Source organism: Nothoprocta perdicaria, unplaced genomic scaffold, assembly GCF_003342845.1.
Source record: "Nothoprocta perdicaria isolate Ctin4 unplaced genomic scaffold, notPer1 scaffold_10, whole genome shotgun sequence".
Taxonomy (NCBI): domain Eukaryota; kingdom Metazoa; phylum Chordata; class Aves; order Tinamiformes; family Tinamidae; genus Nothoprocta; species Nothoprocta perdicaria.
In genome coordinates, this window is record NW_020454094.1 from 6,807,251 (window position 1) to 6,832,089 (window position 24,839).

The window sequence follows — 24,839 nt, forward strand, 5'->3', positions numbered from 1 at the left end:
GCTGCTTCCCCAGGGAGGCTCGTCTTCAAATGAAGGGATATTGCTCAAAAGTTTTACCCCAAAGTCCACATAATTCCATCTTATCACTGTTAGCACCAACCTGCCTGATTTCCCCAGCGCCAAAGTAATTCACACACTCAGTGATTTGCACACAGAGATTATTCACAGCACCCAGCCCTGGGCACCAGTGGAGCCAGTGATTTTTATGGGCTCCTTTTTTGGTACGTGCAAAGAGAAGCTCCTCTGTACACTAAAAGAACATCTCAGGCTCCATGGTTGGAGTCCCTGTGGAAAAGCCTCTGCTTTTCCACTCAGGACAGAAAGAGCTCTGCAAGACTAAGCAATTAGCCAGCTACAGAAGGTGCCTAAATTGGGGTGAAACAAAAACTTCCTAAGTATTGACAACACTTTTTCGAGATGCACTTCCTGGCCTCAAACCCGCACTGAGCCCATCACCTGTGTCGTTCCCTCACCTCATGCAAAGCAGCAGCAGGTAAACCCAGCAAAGCCACCCATCCTACCTTACATTAGCTCTTCCAYGAGCTCCAGGGGCGAGAGCTGCTTCCCAGCTAGCCAGGGGCCTCCTAGTAACGCAGGGCTGTGGCAGTGATGGGTTAATAGTCGTGTTAATGCTAAATCATTAGAGCTTTCTTCTCCTCTCATTGCACTGGAAAGTCAACCCTTTCATTCCCTTCATCATTTTTATGGCTCCTTCCAATTTGATGGCTGTTACCATCCCTAGCATCTGACTCACCTTACTACATTATGGTGTTTCCCAACTAATTGGCTACCCATGGATTAGTTTAGTTTCTCTCTGATGTACTAGCTTACATTCCTCCCAATCAAAAATCCATTCTGCAAAATTCTCGTTCCATGGTTTTAGGTTGTCTGGATGTCTTGGGACAATCTGCCTGTTCAAATCAGCCTTGAGAGAGTCACAGATAAGTAGCTCAAAACAAGAACAAGAAACCACAGGTAGTCTTGTTTCAGTAGGACTATGTTAATGGCTGACCCTCCTCAAATTTGATGCATTACAATTATCCTAATAAAAAATTTCAAGAGGACAAATGCTTTTTGGGTAGCTGAGCAACATAATTTAAGGGTCTTTACATTCAGAAAACCCTATTAATACTAAGGCCTTGTAAAGACACCTCCAGCCTAAGAGGAAAAAAGCCACACTGCTAGTAAAAACTAGCACACAACTCTATTAGACAGCCTTTTCACGTAGAGAAAGTTTTGGACTAGACTCTATACAGACAGATACACACAGAGGCTTTGAACCCCAAAGAAAACCAGTTAACACGTACACTGGTTTCATTAGCCACACCTTAAACTCCTTTTTAGATTAATCTAGCCTAGCATACAAATGCTTATCTCCCCCTGACTGTGGAGCTATCATAAAATTTTCAATTTCTCCAGCAGCCACATTCAATCACAGATTAGGTCGGGGGAAACCAAACCAGCCGGTGCGTTTACAGGGAACGTGCAGGCCCCGGACTGCAGCGCTACCTCGGAGTTCATTTCTTCCACAAGTTTATCTAAGTTTTACAGCATTTCTGCTATCAGGAAGGCTAAATGATTTGGCAGATTACAAGAGCAGCAAATAGCAAAGATTATGTAAAAGAGCAGGTGTTGTAAATCAGTCTATTTGACACTGTGGTTATATATGCAATAAAGTGAATGAACTATGCTAACAGAGTGCTATCTGATAAAGAGAATGCTCCTCGCARGTATTTAGTGTTTAATCTCACGATAATGGTTTGCCCCAGTTTGTCTAGGGAACATCAGACAGCATCTGGCTGGAGGCAACACAGTAGACCTGGAAAGGTCTGAAGCTCAGAAAGACAATTTTCTCACCGTTTATTTGTACCCGAATGTTTAAAGAGACGCAGTCAGGATGCTCACATCCTAAACCGCAACGTTCTCTAAAGCAGCATACATTCCTTGCATGATTGGAATAAATCCATATGTAAAACCAGGTTTCACTATTATTAGTAGTAGTATGACACTTTATGGAGGACACAAAGACAAGGCACTCAAAAGTCAGGCTATTTCATACACTAAAACTGGGCTGTCAAACTTGGCTTGCGAACACTRAACACTTTTAATGTAAATTAACAGCCCAGAGCACCCTTACACTGTCTACATTCCCCCAAGAGACAAAACATCCAGGTACCAGCACCTAAGTTACATATGGAAACTTATCACGTATAGACGTTCAACCAAACAACCCAAACGCTCTGTCGGCGCTACATGGTATTTTGTTGTCTGGATGGAAGGAAAATGAGGCAGGCAACTATTCCTTTAAGGATGATTCAGTCTCTCTCCACCTTTTTGCTATATTTGTCAGTATGTTAGAAAGTCAATGAGCACTCCCCAACAGATTGAAAAACAATCTCTTTTCTAAGTCTGCTTTTGACACTTCCCCCATATTTATATTTTTTTAATCTAACATTCATCAGCATGAAAGTCTGCATGTATCATCCTGGGAGAAGAAAACTTTTAAGTTCTACTCTACAAGCCTAGATTAGAGGTCCAGCTATATGGATAACTACACTTTGATGAAACTAATCTTATTCCATAATCTTCATGAATGCCATCAGCACAAAGAACTGGCATCCTGGGCCTGCCAAAGGGTTGAGATGAGAAGAGAGCAAACAGGCRAGTTCTGAAGCTTTTGTTTCACTAAAGAAACCTGATCTTTGTTGACCTTCATGTACAATACAGCTCAGTGGAGAAGAGCACGGAGATGCCCAAGCTATCTGAGAGCTGGGGAGCACGGGGATCAAACCACAGAGCTGTGGGAGTGCAGAACGGTGCCCTGGCTGGTTACACCCCTCCCGATCTGCTGCTTCTCCAGGCTTTAATCTGTGCCTGCAATTAGCAGTTGCTGAATATGTGACTCCTCAGCTACTAAGGTGTTTCGGTAAATTTGTAATAAACTTTCAGCATTAGCTCCTAATTAAATAGAGAAGTATCTAGTGGCGTTTATACGCTCTCAATGTGAAAGAGTTTTGCAGCCATCACTAAGGTAACAGGAAACATCATAAAGCATCATGATTCAGAACAGCTCATTAAATGCTCACATTTTAAAGAGGAAAATGGTACAAAACCCAGGTTCGCGCAGCGCCAAATCCTTCCTCCCACAGTATTTCTCTTTCATTGCCTGTACAGCAGAAATGCAACTCTCAGAACAGCTACAGGTGCACCTTACTTTGTATTATGTTCCCAACCTGAACAAGGAGAAATGCTCCTGCATTTCTATGACAAACACGCAAATGTGGCTGTTGCTCCGGGAACCATAAACCTCTTATTCCCAGGGTGCTTGCTGAGAAATCACCTCCAACCAGTTGGTTCTCTGTCAAATAAAGCCTGCTGGGCAATCAAGGTTCAGACATTCCTACAATGTACAGTATCTAAATGGCCTGGTTATGCAAAAATAATGCACAGAATTAATCACTGTGCAGGATAATAGCAAAACCAGCATTCTTGGAGGCAACCACAAAGCACCCCTACATCAGTTGGCTGAACAGTGATGCTTATTTATTTATTTATACGTTGGGGATATGTCATTGAATTTTTAATATTTGTCTATTTCCCATGGTAAAATATGTGATATTTCCTGTACACTGTTCAATTTTTAAACTACACTACAGCATTTTCATACTGCACAGTCATTTACCCAATAATATCATTTTCTCCTTCCTGGAAAAACAGCACAATCCCAAGCACATTTGATATTTGAAGGAGCAGGAATTTCCCCATGAGGCAAAATAGCCCAACTTATTGGAGTCATAAATACTCTGGCAGTTGAATATATGTATATTTCCTTAAACAAGCAGTGTCAGATATTATTTGATCACCATGCTCAGAGATATCTTTTCATTTACATGCTCTGAAAATTTATTCTTCAACCATAACTGCATACAAAACACACAGAAGGTCTGTTCTGCAAGGGATGGCATTTCAACAAAGCATCCTGGCAATACGGGCTTGGAGATTAGTAGCTGTGCAGGTTTACTTTATTTAACTGTATATACCACAGGAAATAAAAAGGTTTATTTTTATACTGCTGCTTATATTTTCAACATAAAGTTCAAAGTGATTTACTAATGTTACATGAATTGCCTTTGAATTACGCCACAGTATTGTGCCTAAGTACAAAGCCTAACACTATTTTGTATTCGCAAAACACCGCCTGCCTCCAAGCACTTTACGAACACTAAATACAGCTAAAAAACACATTCAAGGGGTAAGAAACAGACCCATTTTAGAGAAAAGGAAGCCAAGCTTACTATGATTYTAAACTAGGTATCGAGCTCCTAGATTATAGCAAACAGAGCAAATAAAAGCCTAAAATAGAGGCAGAGAATTGGTCTTGGTAGCCAAAGCATCTGAAGACAGACACGCAGGTGGCGTCACGAACATTTTATCTATGAAAAACYTGAATGATGATTTCTTGGCCCCAAGGTAACATAGGCTATATGAGTGGAGGGCAAAACTCTGCTAAATTAATCGCTCCTCTGCAACCCCGTCTGTCTCAGATTGTGCCATAAGGACACGTGAAATCCGCTGCTGGCCCAAACCAGGATTCTGTCTTGTGGTGGCTGGAGACTTTTAGGTGGTTGCATAGAAAAGGAAAGGTGAGGAGAGACTAACTCTGCAGTAATTCCCTGAAAGGCCAGAAACCCGGAGAGAGGACCTTGCCTTTCATGTTTGTGCTGCATCTTCAGGGATCAGAGGATTCCCATGTAGTGACTCTCAAGATGCTGCAATCAAATGAAGAGCAGAGTGCAATCTTCAAGGCTGAAGCACCAAGGGAATGAACAAGATGATACAGACAGAATGAGAGACAAAGGGACTCTGCAAGTCAGCATGAGATTCCCATTTTACTTTACTTTCAAGCAGAACAGGTGCCTGAGTAGATACTGGTCACTGCAGGGCACAGGAAGAGTCAGATTCAGCTGAGCTGTACGTACTTAAATCAACTTCAGGCTGGATCATATTTCCTGTACTTTCCAAAAGCACCTCCAACTTTTTCTTAATTCTTAAAGAAAAAGAGCAGCCTGCAGACTATTTCAAGGCAATTAAAAGAGAAGATCTGAGCCTTTTATTTAAAATACATCACACAATGTAAAACAGAATATATTTACACAGTGTCCTCAGCAAGTGCCTCCTGGAGTGCTGTAAAACCCACACCCACGTAATAGAGAGCTTACAGTATCAGAGACTGTTACAGAACTCTCCAAGGCAGCATTCACAGAATCATAACCTAGAGAAGGAAAAGACTTATTAGATCATCCAGCCATCTCCCTGCTGACGGAGAACCATTCCCTACCGTGTGCTCCTTAATATTTGTTGCTAACAATCAGCCTCTTGTTATTCTCCTTGGGAAGTCATTCCGCAGCCAAATACATCTCGCACTATCACTGCCATTATTACTTATTTATGGGCTATAGTCTAACCCAGAGGGGCTCTGGTAAGGATCAGGGGGACCCACTCTATAAACACTTACAGGAGAGATGTCTTGTCCAAAAGGGCATATGGTCTAAATAGATGCATCAAAGTTCAGGGAGGAAGATATAACACGCGATTAAAAAGATCAAGATAGCACGGAAAACAGCACAAATGTTTCATGAATTTTTGCTTTAGAGTTTCATTGAAAAGAAAGGTACATGTGACACAAACAGGAATACACAACAMGAAAACGTTTCTGAGAGTCATCTGGAGATAGACAGAGAGGATTTTTTTTCCCTCCCAGCCTCACACCATTAGTTATACCTAAAAATCTTGCATAGCTCTCAGAAATCCATCTCCTTTTTTGGTGCAAATCCACCTTAAGTATTTGAATAATCTCCTATTTTCTCCCCTTCTGCTGCCGTCTCAGTCAACCTTTCTCCAAGCCACACATTTTCATTTTCTCTCGTACATCGCTACCTCTAGCGTGGCGACAGATTTCRCTGCTCTCCTCCCATCTCTGACAGAATCTTTCCAGAACGCAACCGGCCAGAAACGAGCACCATATTCCCTGGTGTGGGGACACAGAGGCAGGGACACGAGCTGCTCTCTCCAGCATGAGCGATGCTCGTCTCATCTCTGCAGGCTCTGGCCTTTCTGTTCCTACCTCACTGCTTTCTAATTTGTATGTATTGATGGAACGTGCTCTAACTAATCTCTCTGGGCTGCAAGACCTGCGACACCAGCAAGCTGAACGCCTCATTCTGAGGGGTGGTTAGTGGTTCTTACCACTAAATCTTGTAAAAAAAAATAAAACAAAACAAAGCAAGCCACATGAGAGACTGTAGCTCTTTGAATTGGAGGAATTAGGAGAGAAGCAGCATCATTTAGTAATATCATACCTTTGCCAACTTAAATGAGTCATGCTTGAAGGTATTGTGGGATACCCTCCTCAAAGCGAAACAGCAGAACTAAGGAGGGTTTCATCTTGACAGAGGTTGAACACTATTTGTGTTCTGCACACCAGGCAGGCCCAGTTCACTAAAGCACACTGACATCAGCAACAGCATCTCACAAAACTCCTGCCCTAGGTAACAGCTGATAAAAGATATTTCTTCCTGAGTTTTCACCCTGGTTTCACCTATGATAGCATCCAACTGGTTGACGTTATGAAACTTAGTGCCCCACTCATTCCTCCTTGTGACACAACAAGCCACTGTCATCTCTGATTGACCTGCAGGCAGAGGCCAACACCTCAATTTCTCACCTGTCCGCACTCCTTTCCCAAACACTCCCGATCCCACATCCTTGCCCTGGTAACTCAACCTTTTCTATCACTTCCACATTGGAGTTTGACTCAGACTCTGCTGCGATGTTACCAGCCTGTCAAAGGCCTCCTTATTGTTTTTGTTTGTGTTGCTTTTAGTGGGTAAAAAAAAATCTAGATTATTTCTTTTAAGCTATGGCTGCAGGCAGCTGTACTGGCATGACTGAGGTGGTGATAATTCTGGAAGGGGGAGGATGAACAGAGAAATGAGCATTGGTTAGGGGAAAAACCTTTTAAATCAGATCTGCCAAAAACAAAAGGATAACTTAGAACAAAGTTTTAGTAAGAAAACAGAGAGATATTACAGAACCATGGAGTTTAACAACCACCTCTGCAATCATTTGGTTTGTATTGTCCTTCTCTCGCTTCCCACACACCCTCTCCCATCTCATCAAGTCTGAAAGCTCTTCAGATCAGAAAATGAACTTTAGTGCATGTACAACACCTGAGGCCCTGATTCTGCTGCGATATTACATAATAACTTTGCACTTCAGAGCATGCTTAGCTTTTATTCCCCTTAAGCACTCTGTCATCACAACGAATCTTCACTATGATCTTCAACCTTTATTGTTCTGGGCCAAAACTAAGCTGTCATCATCTTTTCTGCCATACCTCAACCCCATACTTCTCCTGCGTTAACAGCTTTTTCTTCTCCTCAATATTTTGCTCTTACAAGTTTGTCCYCAAGCATTTTTCCCCACACAGCATCCTCTAATTCAATGAATCATCTTTTAAATTGTGCTTTTTCTTTTAAATGTGTTACAGCCTTTGACAAAGGGTTGCATACATGAGTAGTAGCAGTAAAATTCTGCACCTCCTCTCTGCTATTCTCCACCTTGCCTCACAGTTTTGATTTCTTTTTCATGTTTCATCTCTTTTCCCTTATTTGCTTCTTGCAGAGCTAAGACTAGCTTATATCCCTGTATGTTACTGAAAACTTTGGGGGGTACTAAATAAAGAAATAAATAAAAATTTTAAAGGAATGGCTCAGGGAAATAAAATACCATACGGGTTTCCAAGTCCATCAAAATTTACATGGATTAGCAGTCTCTCGTTCTTCAGAAGCTCGGTCCAAATTCTTAACATGCCAAATAATAAATCACCTTTTTGCTTCAACAATACAGTCACTGGGAGATCTGCATAGTTGTAGGTCAAGCACTTATAACCATTTTATGATTCCAAAGTTTCTTACCTTGTCATTTAGCTACTGAACTGTGAGCTTTCATTGACTTTCTAACCATTGTGGCAAAAAAGCTASTACCTGTGCAAGATTTAAAACCTCATTGAGCAGAGGAGCAAAATTGGCCCGCAGTCGTTTTAAGTGAATATTCGGGTGTAATCCTGACCCCGTGGAAACTGGTAGAAGTTCTGCCCCAGCTCCGTGGGTTTGGGCTTCTTCCCATTCGGCTGCAAATGGTTGTGTCAGGGTGAAGAGGCACTGTGAGCTTCCCATTTTACACCATGACATTCGGAAATGAGATGCCTCAGTGAATGCTTAAGAATTATTTATTTTACTTTTCCCTTTTCTTTTTTTACTACCCTGGTGAAATATTTTACGTACAGACAATTACTGTATCTAAACACCTTCCTGCAGATCTGTGCTATTCTTCCCCTCCTGCTTATCAGCTTAATTTCTTCTGCTGTAGCATGGAATATTTAATAGCAAAATCCAGCAGTCAGAATCTTCTGTTTCTTAATTATCTCTGCCCTGTCAGCTATATCACTGAAAACATGTTACCATTAGACAATTCAGATACCAATAAACACCAAGTTGTGATAATATAAAGTCCTATATTACTGTCATTATAGAAAAAGCTGTTTCAGAGAGGTTAAAAAAAAATTAAATAAGCCCAGCACTTCTAAATGGCCAAAAATCTAAAGATATCTTAATTATTCTTCAATATCTTAATCATTCTGTAGAATCATGATCTTGTATAATGGCCATTTTAARTGAAAGGTTTGCTGCTCTGCACAGTTGCCACTTCCTTCTAATTGTGAATTAAAGCATAATTTAGCATGGCTCCATGCCAGCATGACTAGAAAAATTTACAGACACTAAGTCTGGCAGAGTAAGAGAGGGAGGGAAGGAAAACAGCTAGATTTCTTTAAGTAATAGAAAATCACTCACCAAGCTGTACTTTAAAACAAAACACTACAGCTTTAAGTTGACAAACTGATTTGAATTAAACTACACAAAAAAGTGCTTGCACTGTAAATCTTACAGGGCAAAAGTGATGGTAGGTTATCATTCTGTTTATTAGCATGCACTTTGGAGAGTTCAGGGCAAGTCTGGAGAYGCGTTCTTTCCATTTTATGCCGCACATTACTGCAAACACATTCTCCATAAATAATTCATAAATACATTGTCTGATATTTCAGATTCCAAAAATACAACATTGGTTTTCAACTTTATGGTTGCGTGGTCTTCAGAACAGAAATAGACAATTGGATGGATGGACTTGGCAACCCTGATAAGAACCCATCAGTCAGAATTACACTCCGGAGGTAAATGCAAACATCTTCCAGCTCCCGATCCATGAAACAGAAAGRCCACGATGGTAGCCCCAGTGCTTATGCTAGCAGTCCCTTAGCAARGAACAGGGAGAAAAAGAGAAAGAAAGAAAGAAGAAGTGAGAATAAAGTGCTCAGTTGGAGGATTGATTTTTAAAGGGATATGTATTACAGAAAACAATGTCATGGTCTTCTCTGTTCACGAGCCAGGGGATAGCAGGAGTTGGGAAAGCAAAGGAAGCTTTACAGGATGGTGTGAAAGGGAGCTAACGGGGCTGAAACTGCCCAGAAATCAAGAGGAATTTAAATTTCAAATACAGTAGTCAAAATAGAGAGAACAGTCATATTTTGCCTTGTAGAAAAAGGCCCTTTTCTGGCCAGACTGAGCACCACAAATATGAGTGATACTTGCTGCTTTTAGCTTTTAATTGGTACAACTTCATTAATCCTAAAGGCAGAGTAACAGCATCTTTGATGCCAGTTACACTGGCAGAAGAGGCCAACACAAGATCTTGCAGATTYCCTAGCAAAGACCCATCTCTGCAGGCAGAGGAAGCTGAAGTGGGCTGTAAAGGAAAGAGTTTAAAGTTTTTCTATACAGAAAGAGTGGTGAAGCACTGGAACTGCCCGGGGAAGTGGTGGAGCCACTGTCTTTGGCAGTGTTTAAGAAAAGCATAGATGAGGCACTTAGGGACCCGGTTTAACAGGCACAGGGGTGATGGGTTTACAGCTGGACTTAAATTTAAAGGTCTTTTCCAACCATAATGATTCTATGCCTTGCAATCCTGCATCTCACTGACATTACAGGTGTAATCTACACACGGTGGCTTCTTTTTTCCCTTCCTAACGAACTCAGAAGCCTCACAATGCTCCAGTCACCTCCCGGCAAGAGAGCCCCAAGCAGCTTCAGGTACTTTACCTCACGAAATCCTCGGTGTCAGGAACCCAGAATCCTCCTATCTGCTAGTGCTTTATCTAAACACCTGTACCTCAATTTTGCCTGAAAGCAAACACTGCAATGGAGCTAGCCGGCACCCTGACACATGGATGGCTCAGATCATACCTGAAGCAGCAGCGTGTTAGCCCCAAGTGCTGCGAACCTCTCTGCTTCGCGCTCCGCTGAGGAAGGGTCGGCACTCGCCGCCGTCCCGCTCATTTCCAGGTGCGCTCAACTCCCCCGGGTAATCTTTAAATCAGCGGAGATTTCATACATCAAAGATGAAGATACATAATTCAGGAGAAGTCACTGTGCGAAAACAGTAGGTGTGAGAAAAAAAAAAAACCCACCTCCGTGTGCCGGCGGTGCCTGGTTTAGCATGTCAAAGAGGGACGAGGGATGGCAGGGAGCGGGCGGCACGGGACCGTGGCGTGCAGCAGTGTCACTGCCAGCAAGGGGGAAACGGGCCCTGACTAGGCTCGACACTGGGCAAGCACTAAGCCGGGAGGCACCCTACAGGAAAAGCCAGCGGTACAGCACGGAGTACAAGGCACTCGGGCCCGGTGTCCCTCGGCTACAGCCGGCGCACGCTAACAACCCCTTTCAGAAAATTTACGCGGGTGGTAGGGGCCCCACTGGGATAAATTACCTACTTTTGGTTGCTGAACWGATGGGTAGAGAGAGAAATTTCAGTTCGTTCATTCCTAGCAGCAACTAGCAAAGATGCTGTGGGGCTCCGCAGGATTACTCTGCGATAACCACACACCTGCAGGCAAGCTGTGTTTCTGTCAGAGACGACACAGTGTCACTGATGCGCTCGAAAGAAAAGTGCGAGGCTCTCAGCAGCCTCGGAGACCCGCTCCAAGCCTCTCGTCCCCATATTCTGCTGAATATCCAACCACCAGGAAGAGAAAGGCTGGAATGTGAGCCAAGCTGCTGGCCCATGGCTCATGTGAAATGTGGAGGGGCCTCACAAGATGGCTGAAATCCTCAAATCCTCATGGACAAAAGGCCCGTGACCGACCAGCAAGGACTGAGCCATCGCCYATCGCACAGCCCCTGCACGGGGCAGGGCTGAAGGTGCCAGTGTCTGTGAAATGGGAAGCTCCATAAACCAATCCAAAACATTAACCAAGGGCTACACAGAAGGGTTTACACCTCAATAAAATCTGACTGGACACACAAGAATTACAATAATATTCTTATCATCGGCCTTTCCATAGCCTTTCCCATATCCCAAGTATGTATTAATACATATTTCACCACATCATTTGCATCTACTCATGTAAAAATACATCAGAGCATAGCATAATATCATATATATAGACATATATTTTTTCCTCAATACCAAGATCACATACACATGTAAAACATCTAGGAAAAATATCTTAGTATATTCACTTAAATATTGCAAATATTTTTGCAGCAGAAATCCCCAAACAACTTCACAGCAAGACCTCTCAAAAGAAACAGAACTCCTCCAAAAGAGAGAGAAAAAAAAACCCTACAAAATGAATGTGACCCAGGGACTTACCCTTCTATGCAACAACACGAGTAGAGAGCAGGGAGACAGTGAAGTCCACAGGGCGTGAAATTAAAATTTTCACACAGATACAATGAAGTAATGATACAATGTTACAACCTTGGCACAAAAATCTTCTGGTTTGAGTAAAGTCAATGTCATGTGATGTTACGGTCTGTGCACTGGTAGAAATGGTCTGCTGCTAAAAAGTTCATAACAAAACAGGAATGAAAGCCACAGAATTGTTCAGCTAATTACAAAAGGCCTCTACCAGCTAGTGAGCTGCACAGTCCGTAAAGCTCATAGCAGCCCCAGTCGGCACCGCAGGCTGCGCTAAGAAAGCACAGGTTYCTTTCATGCCTAGAAATCTGAGAGAGAAGATGCCTTTGGGAGATAGAAAAAAAAAAGGATTTGAATTTTGCAAAGGAGAAAGATTTGGATGCATGGATAAGAATAGGGATGCAGGGAGCAGCTACACAGTCGCCAAAAGCTGGGAGAAGCAACAGCTGGAGCACTGGTGAAGTCCCTGTTTCCCTGCTCCCGTTACAGCAAGGGGGAATGAAGCACTGAAACCACTGAGATTCCTCAACAAGGACAAAGTGCTGGGACAAAAGTTGCGCTTGTAGCTTTATCAGGAGATCCACAGGCAAGGGCACAGTGACACGGATTTGCCACATTGGACTTGAGACATSCAAAGCAAGCTCCAAACTGCAGCCACAGTACTACAGATAGACGTGCCCAGCACAACACTGAATTATTCGATCATCTTCATGGAGCAGGAAACATTTTATTTCCCAAAGTACGAAAAAGTCTGCAAGCTCATAAATTGGAAAGTTGCTCATATATTGTTACGTTTCGCTGCTATCTGATTGACAGATGTGTATGTATTCTCCAAAATATATTTATAGGCCAGAATGATGGGAAATAAAATCTTCAGTATTCGGAATTCAGTACCCTTGTACATCTCAAAGCACAATTTCATGGTCACGGGTACAGGAATTAYAAACCCAAGTACTCCTGGCAAGGCAAGTTGTGTGCAGCTCACCCTTCCAGGACTGTAACAGACAGTCTAACAGTGCAAAGGGTCACTTCTGACACGGCAAGTTCCTCACCCCACTGATCCAGGGCGATACACACAGAGAAACACACAGCCAAATGGGACTTAATAAAAAACCTTCAAGTCTTCAGCTTATTAATTCTTTTAAAATGTTTTTTTCTCATTTCATTCCAGTGATTTCATTAGGTTGGACTTCTTCATCTTTATTAAAAAATAATCAGAACTGAAATGTTTCAATAAACYCAATTTCTGTTTTAAGTAGTAAAAGATGATTCAATGCAGATGAAGCAAAAATGAAAGTTAAAAGTACAATGGCATTTGAAGCTTTGAGAATCTCCTTAAAAGATTTTAAATACATAAATTATCTATTGTTACACCAGAGCGTTTTTTGCCCCCCCCCCCAAAAAAAAAGCTTTTTTCCTCCACCATCTTCTTCAGATGTATATATAAAACAAGATCATTTAAAACTTACAGACAGAATGAACCAAAGGAGAAAAACAACACTTACACTAYTAAAGCAGGAAGAGATAACTTCGTAGAGTGGAGAAAACAAAGACACAGACAAAAGACAAAACCAAAGATATTTGCTTTCCATAAATGGCTTGATTTACCACTACATTTTCAAATGACTGGATAAATTCAGACTAGAATAAATATTTTTTTAACATGGTCAACAGATCAACATTATTATCCAAAACCCTAAATTACCTAGGAGCTGGAAGTTGCATTGACAAATGTATACCCTAAATTAAAATAATATTTACAACTCATCAAATTACGTGGAATGAAAGATCTGGAATGAAATAATAAACAGATATAGTTCTCTTCTAATCTTATCTAAACACTGAGGAGATCAGTTTTTYTCATTATCCCTGTTTCATTTTTGATCTTACTAACTTCTAAGGTATCCTCACCTTAGTCTTCCCTTTTTGCAATCTGAAGAGTCCTAGACTACCTACAAAAGCTCTTCCATATCTGAACACCTCAATGGGTTGTTCAAACGTTACAACCAAAGTGTAACAACAACCATCAAGATGGAACATCCCCATGGAGCAAAAATTCACTGCTGAAGTCTTTCATTGCAGAAGGGAAAGTGACATAAATATGAGAAAGTTTCTCAAAAAAATTAAAAAGGGCAGTTAAAAGGGCAAAAATGCCTGCAAATAGGATACATTTGTTTAATGGTACCAYGCTGGGGCCCAAAGAAAGACACATAACCTATGAAGAAAGACTTCACAAAGATGAAATCTGGTCAGACTAGCTAAGTGGAACAGTAAAGGACACAATTATGTCCACTCAGGTCCAAATACAGAAAATAGCAAAGAATAAACCCTGATAGATTAAAGCAGAGCACACAATAAAGCCCAGCCAAGGAAAATTATGGGTTATCTTACTGAATGCAAAAGGTCTAATAACAACTTCTGCTTTAAATACATCACATATAGGAAGCCTGTCTGAGCATCTTTAAAAGGCCGGAGGAGATAAAGTTAGGAAGGAGCACCTAAGGACGATAAGGCCATAGCAGAAAAGGTCACTGAATTATATGAACAAATTCTCCACGCAGGAACCCGCCAAGTTTCTGATGTCAGAGAGGACATGGTGGAAGAGGTGACTCCAGCCAAAGTGTCGCATAAATACACTGCAGAACAAAGCAACAGAATGAAAAATAATAAAGTGCCGGGATCAGGTGGTGCTCACTAAGATCTAAGGGAGCTCAGGTATGAAATAGCTCAGCTATTAACTGTGGTGCGTGACTAATTGCCTAAAAGTGCCTCAATTCTGGGGCACTGAAAATCGGCAAATCTAAGTTTGCTTTTTATAAAGGGATCTRGAGTGCTGCAGGAAACTACAAGTGAAAAAGTCTGACATTTAGACCAAGTAGATTGATAGAAATAATAGAATTCATAACAAAGGCAAGCTTGATGCATTGGAAAATAATCTATATAAAGTTAAAATTAATCAGAGAACTCTAATAGATTTAGAGCCCTATTATGCATCCAAAACAAGGAAAATAAGGTTAGTATCGTCTATCTCATTTTCTGGAAGTTTTTCAACAAATCTGTCATAAAGACTCAAAAGCTGCCACAAACTAAGGAAAACCCACTCATGGGCAGGTAAAGAGCTAACAGCAAAACTGTTCTGCTTTAAAATGTCCTGAGAGCCTTCCAGAAATCTGCTAGGGGCCTGAACTGTAACGCTTTCATAAATGGTCAAGAAAAAGGACAAATAATGAAGTGACATCCCCTGACGGGACTGTGTTGTTCMTAGGGGTAAACACAAGAGCTGGAGGTTTTTACTGAGGCATAGAAGAATTAGGATACCACAAAGAGGGAAAAAGGGTACATTAAAATTCTAAATTCCTRGCCTTTGGAATGGGACAAATCTAATAGTGAAAAGTGCTGGTTAATGTCTTTAAGTGATATAGATACAGAGCAAAGACTTTCATCTGTAAGAAGGCAACTCATTGGTAGGAAATAACTGAGAAGACAGATCTATGTCTACTGAGACCATCTCTGGACTCAGTGTCTCTGGACTATGGTGTTTGACCAGTGGAGATTAGAAATAACTGGTGCAAGGTGCTACTCAGAYCTTGCAAACTGTATTGTGGTCACTGACCAAGTTCTGGGGCTTTACCACTTTGTCACCTTTGAAAAGGTGACAGTGTAGTCACTGTAGTGACTTCCCCAGTGTAGTGACAGCTCTTACCCTTCTTTCCTGACTTGCATAGTCACTRTTTTTAAATGCCTTATGTTATAAAGTTCATGTTCCACTGAGGAAGAAGCTGCATGTCCACCTGCTCACTCTCTTTCACAGAGCATTCAGTTACCTAAGCCCTTTGATTTATAAAGCAAGTATTAACACTGTATTAATAAACTACCCATTGACCATGAAGCACACAGGTTAACCCTGCATTTGCCTCCAATCCATAATCAAAACACAGAAGACACACAACTTATTTTTWGTTCCATATATTCAGCCACAAGTGGGACAAGATGTCAGGGCCTGTTACTCTGGGCTCGTTTTACGGTGCAGCACAAGGAGACAGGTATCACCCAAAGGTGATTTAGCTCATCCTAAAATAGCCCAACCACCATAAAGGGAGCTAAGGTAACTAGTTCAGATGTCTTAAGCTTAGCAAGATGAATTCCACCCTAACCATACTAGCATCACAGTTAATCACATTTATTACATGGACCAGCCAAGCATGGAGATTCACTGTGCCAGGGTCCTGTCCTGAAGAGTTTACAGCCTRAACAGTCAAGGCAGGCAAAGGGCAGAGAAAAAGATAACCTGGACAGAATAAGCAGCCTGGTGGAACTATGACAGTGCCACATCTTGGGAGAGGACGGCGAAGAAAGGGCTATAAGGCAAAGAAAAAGGAAGGGCACGTTGGCTTTGTAGCAAGGTGAGGTGGAAAAATAGGAAAAAAGTGGAAAAACGAAGCAAATGAYGATGAGTTGAAAGGGTGAATGTTCAGACTAAACTGTCTGAACCAGCTGTTCCTGCTGCCTGCACACTCTGGTGTCTGTATGGGAAACCCATCTCAGGCCTGGAGTCCAGGGGAGTTTCCTGTCCTCCTGTGAGTGCCAGTTATTCAGGAAACAGGGACAAAGCAAAACTGCCACCTCAATAATACCCTGAAAAAGATACTGCATTTGAACAAGGCACTATCAAAAATGGCATCTTAAAGTAAGATGTGATTATTCTGTATATGCTATTATGCATATACGTATATATATACACACACACACATATATAACACAACTGTGTTATGCTCCTTCTCATGGAGAAGGAACAAAGAAGTGACTAAAGTGCTATGAAGAGAAACCATGCCCAGTTCTTCAGAGAATCATTAAGACAGGAACCCCGAGTGGTCTCAATTTGTCAAGTTCTATAGGATCTTCCACAACAGTAATTCCTGGGAAACGATGTAAAATACTCAGAGTATCAGTGGAGGAAGGGAAAAAAACCTGCAGTCAAAACAGGTTTCTTGATAAGGCAGCAGAGCAAAGCACTGAGTGAACCTGAAAACACTGAATCTTGATTACGAGTACAAATGGGAATCACATCCAAAGAACGAACATTCACTTCAGATTTAATGTGCTAGTTGAAAACCTGCAAAAGCAGTGAAAGAGCAGCGCAAAAAGTAATCAAGATTTAACAACAAAAATTATGGTAAAAAGCAGGCTTAAAGGGTTAAGTTTGCTTTATAATATGATTTGTACTCTATTTTCCTTCATTTATTATTACTTTCAAACTACAATCAACTTATTGTCATACCACKGAATGATGGAAACCTTGCCAACTACTTCAAAACTGACACGTTTTCTGTTGCACTGAACATTCCCAGAAGATGTTTCCCCTCATTTTAATACAAAATCCTGTCAGATCCACACAGCTGAATAAAGAACCATGTAAAGGATATGTAGCTGTAATAGACCTCCCCCAACTAGTCGATTTTGGAAGAAAAGACGATCAAAARAGACTCAAAGATCCAGTGCTAGATTAATGCAAATATCTGCCTGTTTGCAAGTGTACTTTTTGATTAAACTGGCATACATCAAGTACAATTAGAAAGGTTATTTATAACTAAGAAATACATAATTCTGCATTTTAATGAGGGTGACAATTACAGCCAACGGTTGCTAATTAACATTAATCCTCTTGCACTGCAAGTCAGAGTTTCCCAATGTGATTTTCATTGTCAGCCACGGACACAYCAAAACTGTGAGCACAGAGCAGCTACCAGATTGGTTCCTTCGACACAAATAGGTGCTCCTGTTACACAAAGCAAAGGCAAAGACGTGATGATGTGTTAAGTTTGATAACCTCAAATGTAAATATAAAACATCACTTTAAAATTTATTTGATGCCTGCTGCATGGAATATAATCAATGCTTATCATTCTCATGGCTGAACCCAATTCCAGCCTTCCCGAGAGTCAGCCTACACAGGTGAAATCTGATTTGGGCACAAGCTTGAAATCTCCTATTGTTAAACCTGGTTTTGATCCCAATCCTGGTTTCGCATCTACACTTCTTCACCCTAGGGACTTCAAAGCTTTTAATGGTAGTAGCAGAACAATGCAGATAAGGAGAAGTGTTTGCCCTTTGGCGAGCAGTTTCTGAAGCAGAATTCCAGAGCAAGAACTTGAAATGAAAATGATTGCTGCAAATTGATATGCTACCACAACACATCCTTGCTGCAAAATTTCTTTAAATAGAGTACCACAAAAAATGGTTCTCAAAGTAAAAAAATGGATTTTAAATCCTAATCTTTCAAAATTGCATTAATGTATTTCCAGTCACTATTTTTTTTTTTTTTGGCAAACAAACGCCCTATCTATAAGGATAACCATTGACCTAATTGAACACTTGCACTTCTGATAGTCATGATTCTCTAAGATGACTTAGATTTTGCATTTATGTATTTCCATAGAAGTTCTCTCTCTCTCAGCCATTCTCTTTTTTTGACACAAGAACATGAAAGCAGTTTCTAACAGCTGCTTTTCAAGCTGGTCTTCAACAGGGAGAGAGACTTGGTTCAAACACCAGGATCAGGTGCACAAGATCATAATACAGCCAGTAAATAAAGCCTCTATAAAGAGTGTCGAAGTGCTCACCACCTGGGTCAGGCAGTTGGAGTGGAATCAATGTTAGATATAAGTAAATGAGAAGGCAGGAGAGGAGAATTGTGAGCTCTAAGCAAAGAAACCTATAATGCACTTCTTATAAAGCACTGTAAATTTCACATTTATTTTGTAAGTATGAGATAGATGGGTTATTTCTACATACAGAGGTGCCCAACTAAAATCAAGATAAGTGATATTAATGTCCTATGGTCAGTATTATTGAACCTCGAAAGCAATAAACTATGAGTCGATAAATATTACATTTGCAACATAGTTAACATTCTTCTACTGTCTCTGGCACTTATTACACATTGTAACCGCAAGTCTACAATACATTATTCATATTTGGGGTGTCACTGAGTGATGGATTGCTGTAAGAGAGGCTGTCCTTTAAATAAATCAACAAATAAAAATGCAAATGTTAACATTTTCAGCCACAACTTTTTCCATCTTGAATGGGGAATGAAAATTTCACATTATATCGACAGGCAGCAGAGAGAACAATTAACAACCTACACTGTGAATAAGGGAGATTAATTTGCAAACGTCTCGTTTTATCACTTGCATAAGAAACTATATTGGACTTTTTTGTACCGCTAGCTCTCCTAGGGAATTGAAAAAGCTGTGTCTCCCATCATATTCATCACCTAACTTACCACTCCCCTGAAACGTAATTCTTTAAAATGCTCAAAAGTAAAGTCTGGAATGAAAGTTCTCTCCTCTTCTTTCTCCTTTTGAATACTGAAACACATCTGATGGAAGGGGAAACGATCTCGTTCTTTAGAAGTGCTTGTTTAGATTCTACAGGAGAAAGAACTTCAGGGTCTCATCTGAAAAGCAGAATCCTACATCTAAGCATCCAACACACAGACCTGGAAGGCAATTCCTGCACRAGCAAGACAAAAGCTTAAATCTCATCACTGTCGTATTTCCTAAATACTCAGCACAACAGATGTTCCCTACACTACTCCAATGTGCATTATTAAGCACACAGCTCTGCACATTATATTTTATATCAGATATTAATTTGCTTAAAAGTCCCTAAATAAACATTCACCTGAGATGCGCTGGGCAATTGGGTAAATAGTTCTGTTTTTAAAATGTCCCTAAACACAAATTTAGACAATACAATCTGTTTATAAGAACTCCAAGAGGCCACTGTGCTCTAACAGATAATAATACAGCTAGAATACGGTACTTATATTGCAGGAACTTTTAAATCACTTATTTTAATGGCTATAACAAACTTCAAGCCAATGCATTCAGCGAGCATTAAGCTATGATTTAACACCACGACAAGGAAAAACAGCCTTAATGCCGAAATCAGGCTATCACTCAATCCCCTAATTTACCTAACTGTTCTTAAATTCACGTCTTAGATACCCAAAGCAAAAAATGCTACAGGAGAATTATCTGTTTCCATAGTAAGCAGAGCAACTTCTGCCTATGTCTTCCAAGAGCTCCATTATCTGCGGCATTACAGGAGCGGCTCTGCCAAATTCGATGGTTTCTGGGGAGGAGAGGCTGACAATTGCACTGAGGCTGTAATCAAATTAAATGGTCTTTCACAMGGGAACAATTTACTTTTTTTAAACTTTTTTTTTTTTTTTTTTAAAAAAGAAACAATGGCTCAGCATTTTCATTTAAAATAGCTTCACTATTTTGCAACACACTAGCTGTTTTGCTGAAATCAGTGCTTGATTATAGCTGAGGTAAGATGCAGTTTCCATTAAAAATTCTTCATTTCTAAATGAAAGTATRTAAATGTCACTACCTCCCCTTCCAAGCTTCCCTGCAACACACAGGCAAAAAAGTGTCTTGCTTCTAGGCAAACAGCAGGTGCAAAAAGGACATCCCTGGTCACCCTAAAGGTGATGGTTAAGGCTGTCAGACAGATCTCTGCTTCCAAATTTGCCCAGCTCCAATATCGCCTTTGATTTTTTTCCCCAAATATATTGGCTTTGGTTTAGATCAATAAGTACACGGAACAGAAAAGCTTTCCAGATCTGCTGTGAACATAATTTCAAGGSCCTCGTGCAGGTGTAGGCACTTGGCTTAATAACATTCTACAGCCAAACATGCAAGGCTTAGCTGTATTATGCAAAGCAGCAATAGGCATGAAGAAAAGCACGACAGGCAAACAAATTAACTATTAGCCTAACCTCCGTACACCAGATAACAAAATACTACTTTTCGTTTAAAAATATCAATAAACTCCCCTGTGAGTCACTGTTCCCAGTGCCACACGCTTGGTCCTTGTGCGGTTCTCACACTGCAAATCTCCAAACACCCATCCCGACCCCTAGGGACACATTTCTTGTCCCAGAGACTCTTCATTCAACGATAAAGAAGAAAATAGCATCGTCGGCGGGTGGGAGGCAGCTTTAATGCACCCTGGAGCCTCCATTTGAGGCCTGCCAAGAAGGGCTATCGAGCCAACACCTCTTTACCTGCCCTGCCTGCCGCAGGAGCGGAGAGGGGCCTCTACCACCTTGCGCTGGCAGGAACCTTCTGTCACCTCCAACACCTTCTCCYTGGCAGCCTTTCCATCGCTACTCCAGGGCGCCAGGGTTTGCGGTAGTTGAAGCTGGCACAGGCACGAGTTGAATCTCGTCYTCTAAATTTAAATAGTCAAAAGTAATTATATTTACATGTGCTGCCGAATAAATAAATTTGCTCTTAGGCTAAGGCTTCGTGCTGCAAGTCTCATGCCAACTGTCGTGGTTAAGCTGTTAACCCTCCCCAAATTGTGGATTACAGCGAACATGCTGACAAACCCTTAACTTCAGTGGCACAAAAGCAGCAATAATTCTCAATATTGATTAATTTAGTTAGTTAAACCTGCAGTCTAAGCTTATAACCATTCAGTGATAAATTGAGACTGACCTGCTGCTCAAGCAGGTTTTGTGATGAAGGATGGAATCAGCTTTAGGTCTCTGCAGAACTACTTGCCCATTTACCATTTGCAATTAGGGAAGGCCATGAGTAAGGGAAAGCACAACATGGCTGCTTACACTGGTCAATCACACTTAGAGCACCAAGGGCAGGAACGCGAGGCACGAGCACAGGATAGATCACCCTAGAAATATGGCCTTTCTCAACATTTGTCATCAACTGGGATAATAAACCTTCCGAGATGACAGCTAATCGGACTGCTTTTACTGATCACTTTATCTGATACGACTTCTAACAGCATATTTCAACAATTATTTTACTCCTCTCTCTGGAAAAGAATGGACCATCGATCCTCTTGAATAAAATTCCTTATTTTTTTTTTTCCGAGCTGTTGTTGTATGATGTGAATAATTATCTTATATCTATTCCTCAGTGCTTGAATGGAATCTCAACTTATCACTATTAGACGGTATCAGACAATCTCTTATTCACACTCTTTATCTGATATCACTGACTTCCAAAGGTAACTCTTGCTTCCAAAAGAAATGTTCCGACAATCCTGCAGCTTGTTTGTTTAAATGCACAGTTACTCGTGGGAAATAGAGCCCAATCCAGCCCAGTTCTTCAATCCTCACAGAATTATCATCCTTTCCCTCAKAAGAAAAACAAAGTGTTTTCATAGCAAGTAAAAAATTGTCCATATTGATAGTGGTTTTCACCTACTATGCACTGCAAGTTCCCTCAGAAGACAGAAATAAAACTGCTGCCAAGAGCACAGGGATGCTATCAAGCATATATTTTCCTAGTCCACTGGGCCAAGAAAAGATTCAATCTAACCCAAGCCCTCTCATTCTCCAAGAAACATTTAACTCTTCTCATAAACTGTCATATGTTCTAGCCATCCCGCTGCACAAAGTCATCTAACTAATGGTGTAAAATACAGTGAATTCATATTTTAATCTGCATTTATTCTGTTGGCTTAACTAAAGATTTTATTACTAGAAAATGTGAGCAATGATAAAGAAAAGCAAGGACTGCACATCGCTTTTTACTAGAATTGTAATCATGTGCAAAGGAGGAGAAGTTGTTTTTTAGACTGGTAAGTGGAAAAACAATGTTGCTTTCTGTTTCCTCACTGGAGCTGAAGTGATAATGCTGCTTTTCCAGTGCATTTAGTGCAGATATATAGTGTAATTGGGAACTGCTSACTTAATGTGATTTTGTTGCTTGTCATTAAACATAAAATAACATTGGTACAAAACATTTAAAAAAGAAATGCCACTTGATAAAATATGGGGGAAGATACAGGAGGATTAAAATCTTCAAGGGRATTTAAAATGTAACAGGGGGTAACATCATCCATTCAAATTATTTACAAATGCATTTAATGTGTCATGACTGAGAACATAAAATACTTCTGTTCAAAATCTAAGTAAAATTAGAATGTTAGAACTTCCTGCTTTTCTTATTCTAACAAGCAATTTAAGGCTTACTTTAAATGTCAAAAGGATATGGCAGTTTTTAGTTTATATTAACCAGCTTTTGCTAATATGAAACATCATGGAAATTCAGCAACTTCTCTGCATCTAGGTGTATTGACAGTTGCATTTGCAGAATCTTAAACCGGAGATTACCCAAGCAATTTACCATGAAGTGTCATGCTGGATTGGTGATGTGGCCGTGGTCACAAGCTCCTTCCTGCTCCTTACCAGTGCAGGAGATGTTGCTGCATCTTTTCTAGGCGCTGAAGTGGTCCCTGTGGAAGGAAYTGAAGACAATTAGCTACTAAAGGCTGGTGAGTTCTCGACATATTTCATGATTCCACATTACATAGAACACTATGACCAAAAGCTGGGCCATTCTTTGGTCTACAGCTTTTATAGTCATAGGCAAATAGTCATTATCAGCTGATACTGTTGTGCAAAACATGTTCGTCAGGATCATGTGGAATAATAYTTACATAAGCAACCATACATTATAGCCTTCACCTTTCCATCTGAGGTTTCATAGACATGCACTGTTGTTTCTTGTAACAGTCCAAAGGATCCAGTTCTATAGATGCAACCTTTGGGACTTTCTACAACATGTTGGTTTTTCCAAGTTTATTTTTAAATATCTCTATAACAATATATTGCTCTCAGTAAAGCAGAAATGTCTGTTTACCACTTCTTTTTTACAAAATATCTTTGGAATTAAAAAAAAAATACAAACAAGGCTGGATATCACCTAGTACAACACTCTAGTCAAAGCAAGGTCAACRAGATTGGGTTTTGCAGGAATTGTCAAATCCAGTTTCAAAAACCTGCAAGATTGTTGGAGATCTGTGCGATCTATTCCGAAGTTTGGCCATAGTGCAAAAATACTCCATATGACTAATCAGATTTTCCCAGTCTGSAACTTTTGGCTATTGCCTTTTGCCCTGTAACCTCCAAAAAGGTCTTGTTCCCTGTTCTATACCACTCTGTTCTCATGGAGCCCAAGGTGTCCTGGATTGCCTTAGGAAGAGCATTGCCCGCAGGTCAAGGGAGCCGATCCTGCCCCTCTGCTCAGCCCAGGGGAGGCCACAACTGGAGTTTCATGTCCAGCTCTGAGCTCCCCAACACAAGAGAGTCAAAAAGCTAATGGAGTGAGTCCAGCAAACGGCTACTATGATGGCAAAGAGACCATAGCATCTCTCTGGTAAGGAAAGGCTGGGACAGCTGAGGCTGGAGAAGACTGAGGGGAGATTGCAGCAATACATGTAAATATCTGAAGGGAGGGTGTAAAAGGACAGGACCCAAATCCAAAGGATTCTACTATGTGCAGACATCTCGGTGGAAATCTGCCCTSTTGAAATGCAGGGCTGCAATTCTGCTGTGCAAGTCTTTCCCACATCATGACTAAATATTTTTGAGCTCTCTGGACAGTGATGTTYGCTACCATGCAAGTTGAAATACAGCAATATATTAAAGTTGGAATTCAGTGGAACTCGGTTCAAATGTCAGTGTAATATTTCTACAGGTTTATGTATGTCCAAGAGACCAACATTACTCAAAACACCGCGTTGATTTAGCATATATAAAAATACATGCCTATAATCGAGTAAAACCATGTGGTTTTAATGCATGGTACAGGAAGGCTAACAAAAGAATGGGTTCTTAGAGCCCTGCTCTAATGTGCTGTGCTTCAGCATTGCATAGTGAGAGCTCTCACCTAAAAGCTAATTACCAGTGAAGGAATTCTTAGAAATACCACGGGAATGTGTGCTGATTGTGTGTGCCTAGCAGCCTGGTAGCGTGCCAATCCATGATGAGTGGGCAYGCATACAAAGACTGCAAGTCCCTTGCTTGGGCATTTGCCTTTATGACTGAATATGAAATATTCAGAAACCATTTCACGTGACCACGGAATGAGGCAGATGGATTTTAAGAAACTAATACTGAAGTAATAAAAATCTGGTGAGCAAGGGAGAATATATTCAATTCCTTGTATGAGAAAAGGCTGGCACATTGTCGACACGCT

General features: G+C 40.8%; 1 protein-coding gene across 1 annotated transcript in view; it reads right to left on the reverse strand.

Moving 5' to 3' along the window:
- KIAA1328 (KIAA1328 ortholog) overlaps nucleotides 1–24,839 on the reverse strand; it is a 156,557-nt gene that overhangs the window by 1,232 nt on the left and 130,486 nt on the right. The window contains exon 10 of the mRNA XM_026040100.1: nucleotides 22,986–23,094. Coding sequence (XP_025895885.1) covers nucleotides 22,986–23,094 — 109 coding nt within the window. The remainder of the gene's footprint in view (nucleotides 1–22,985; nucleotides 23,095–24,839) is intronic.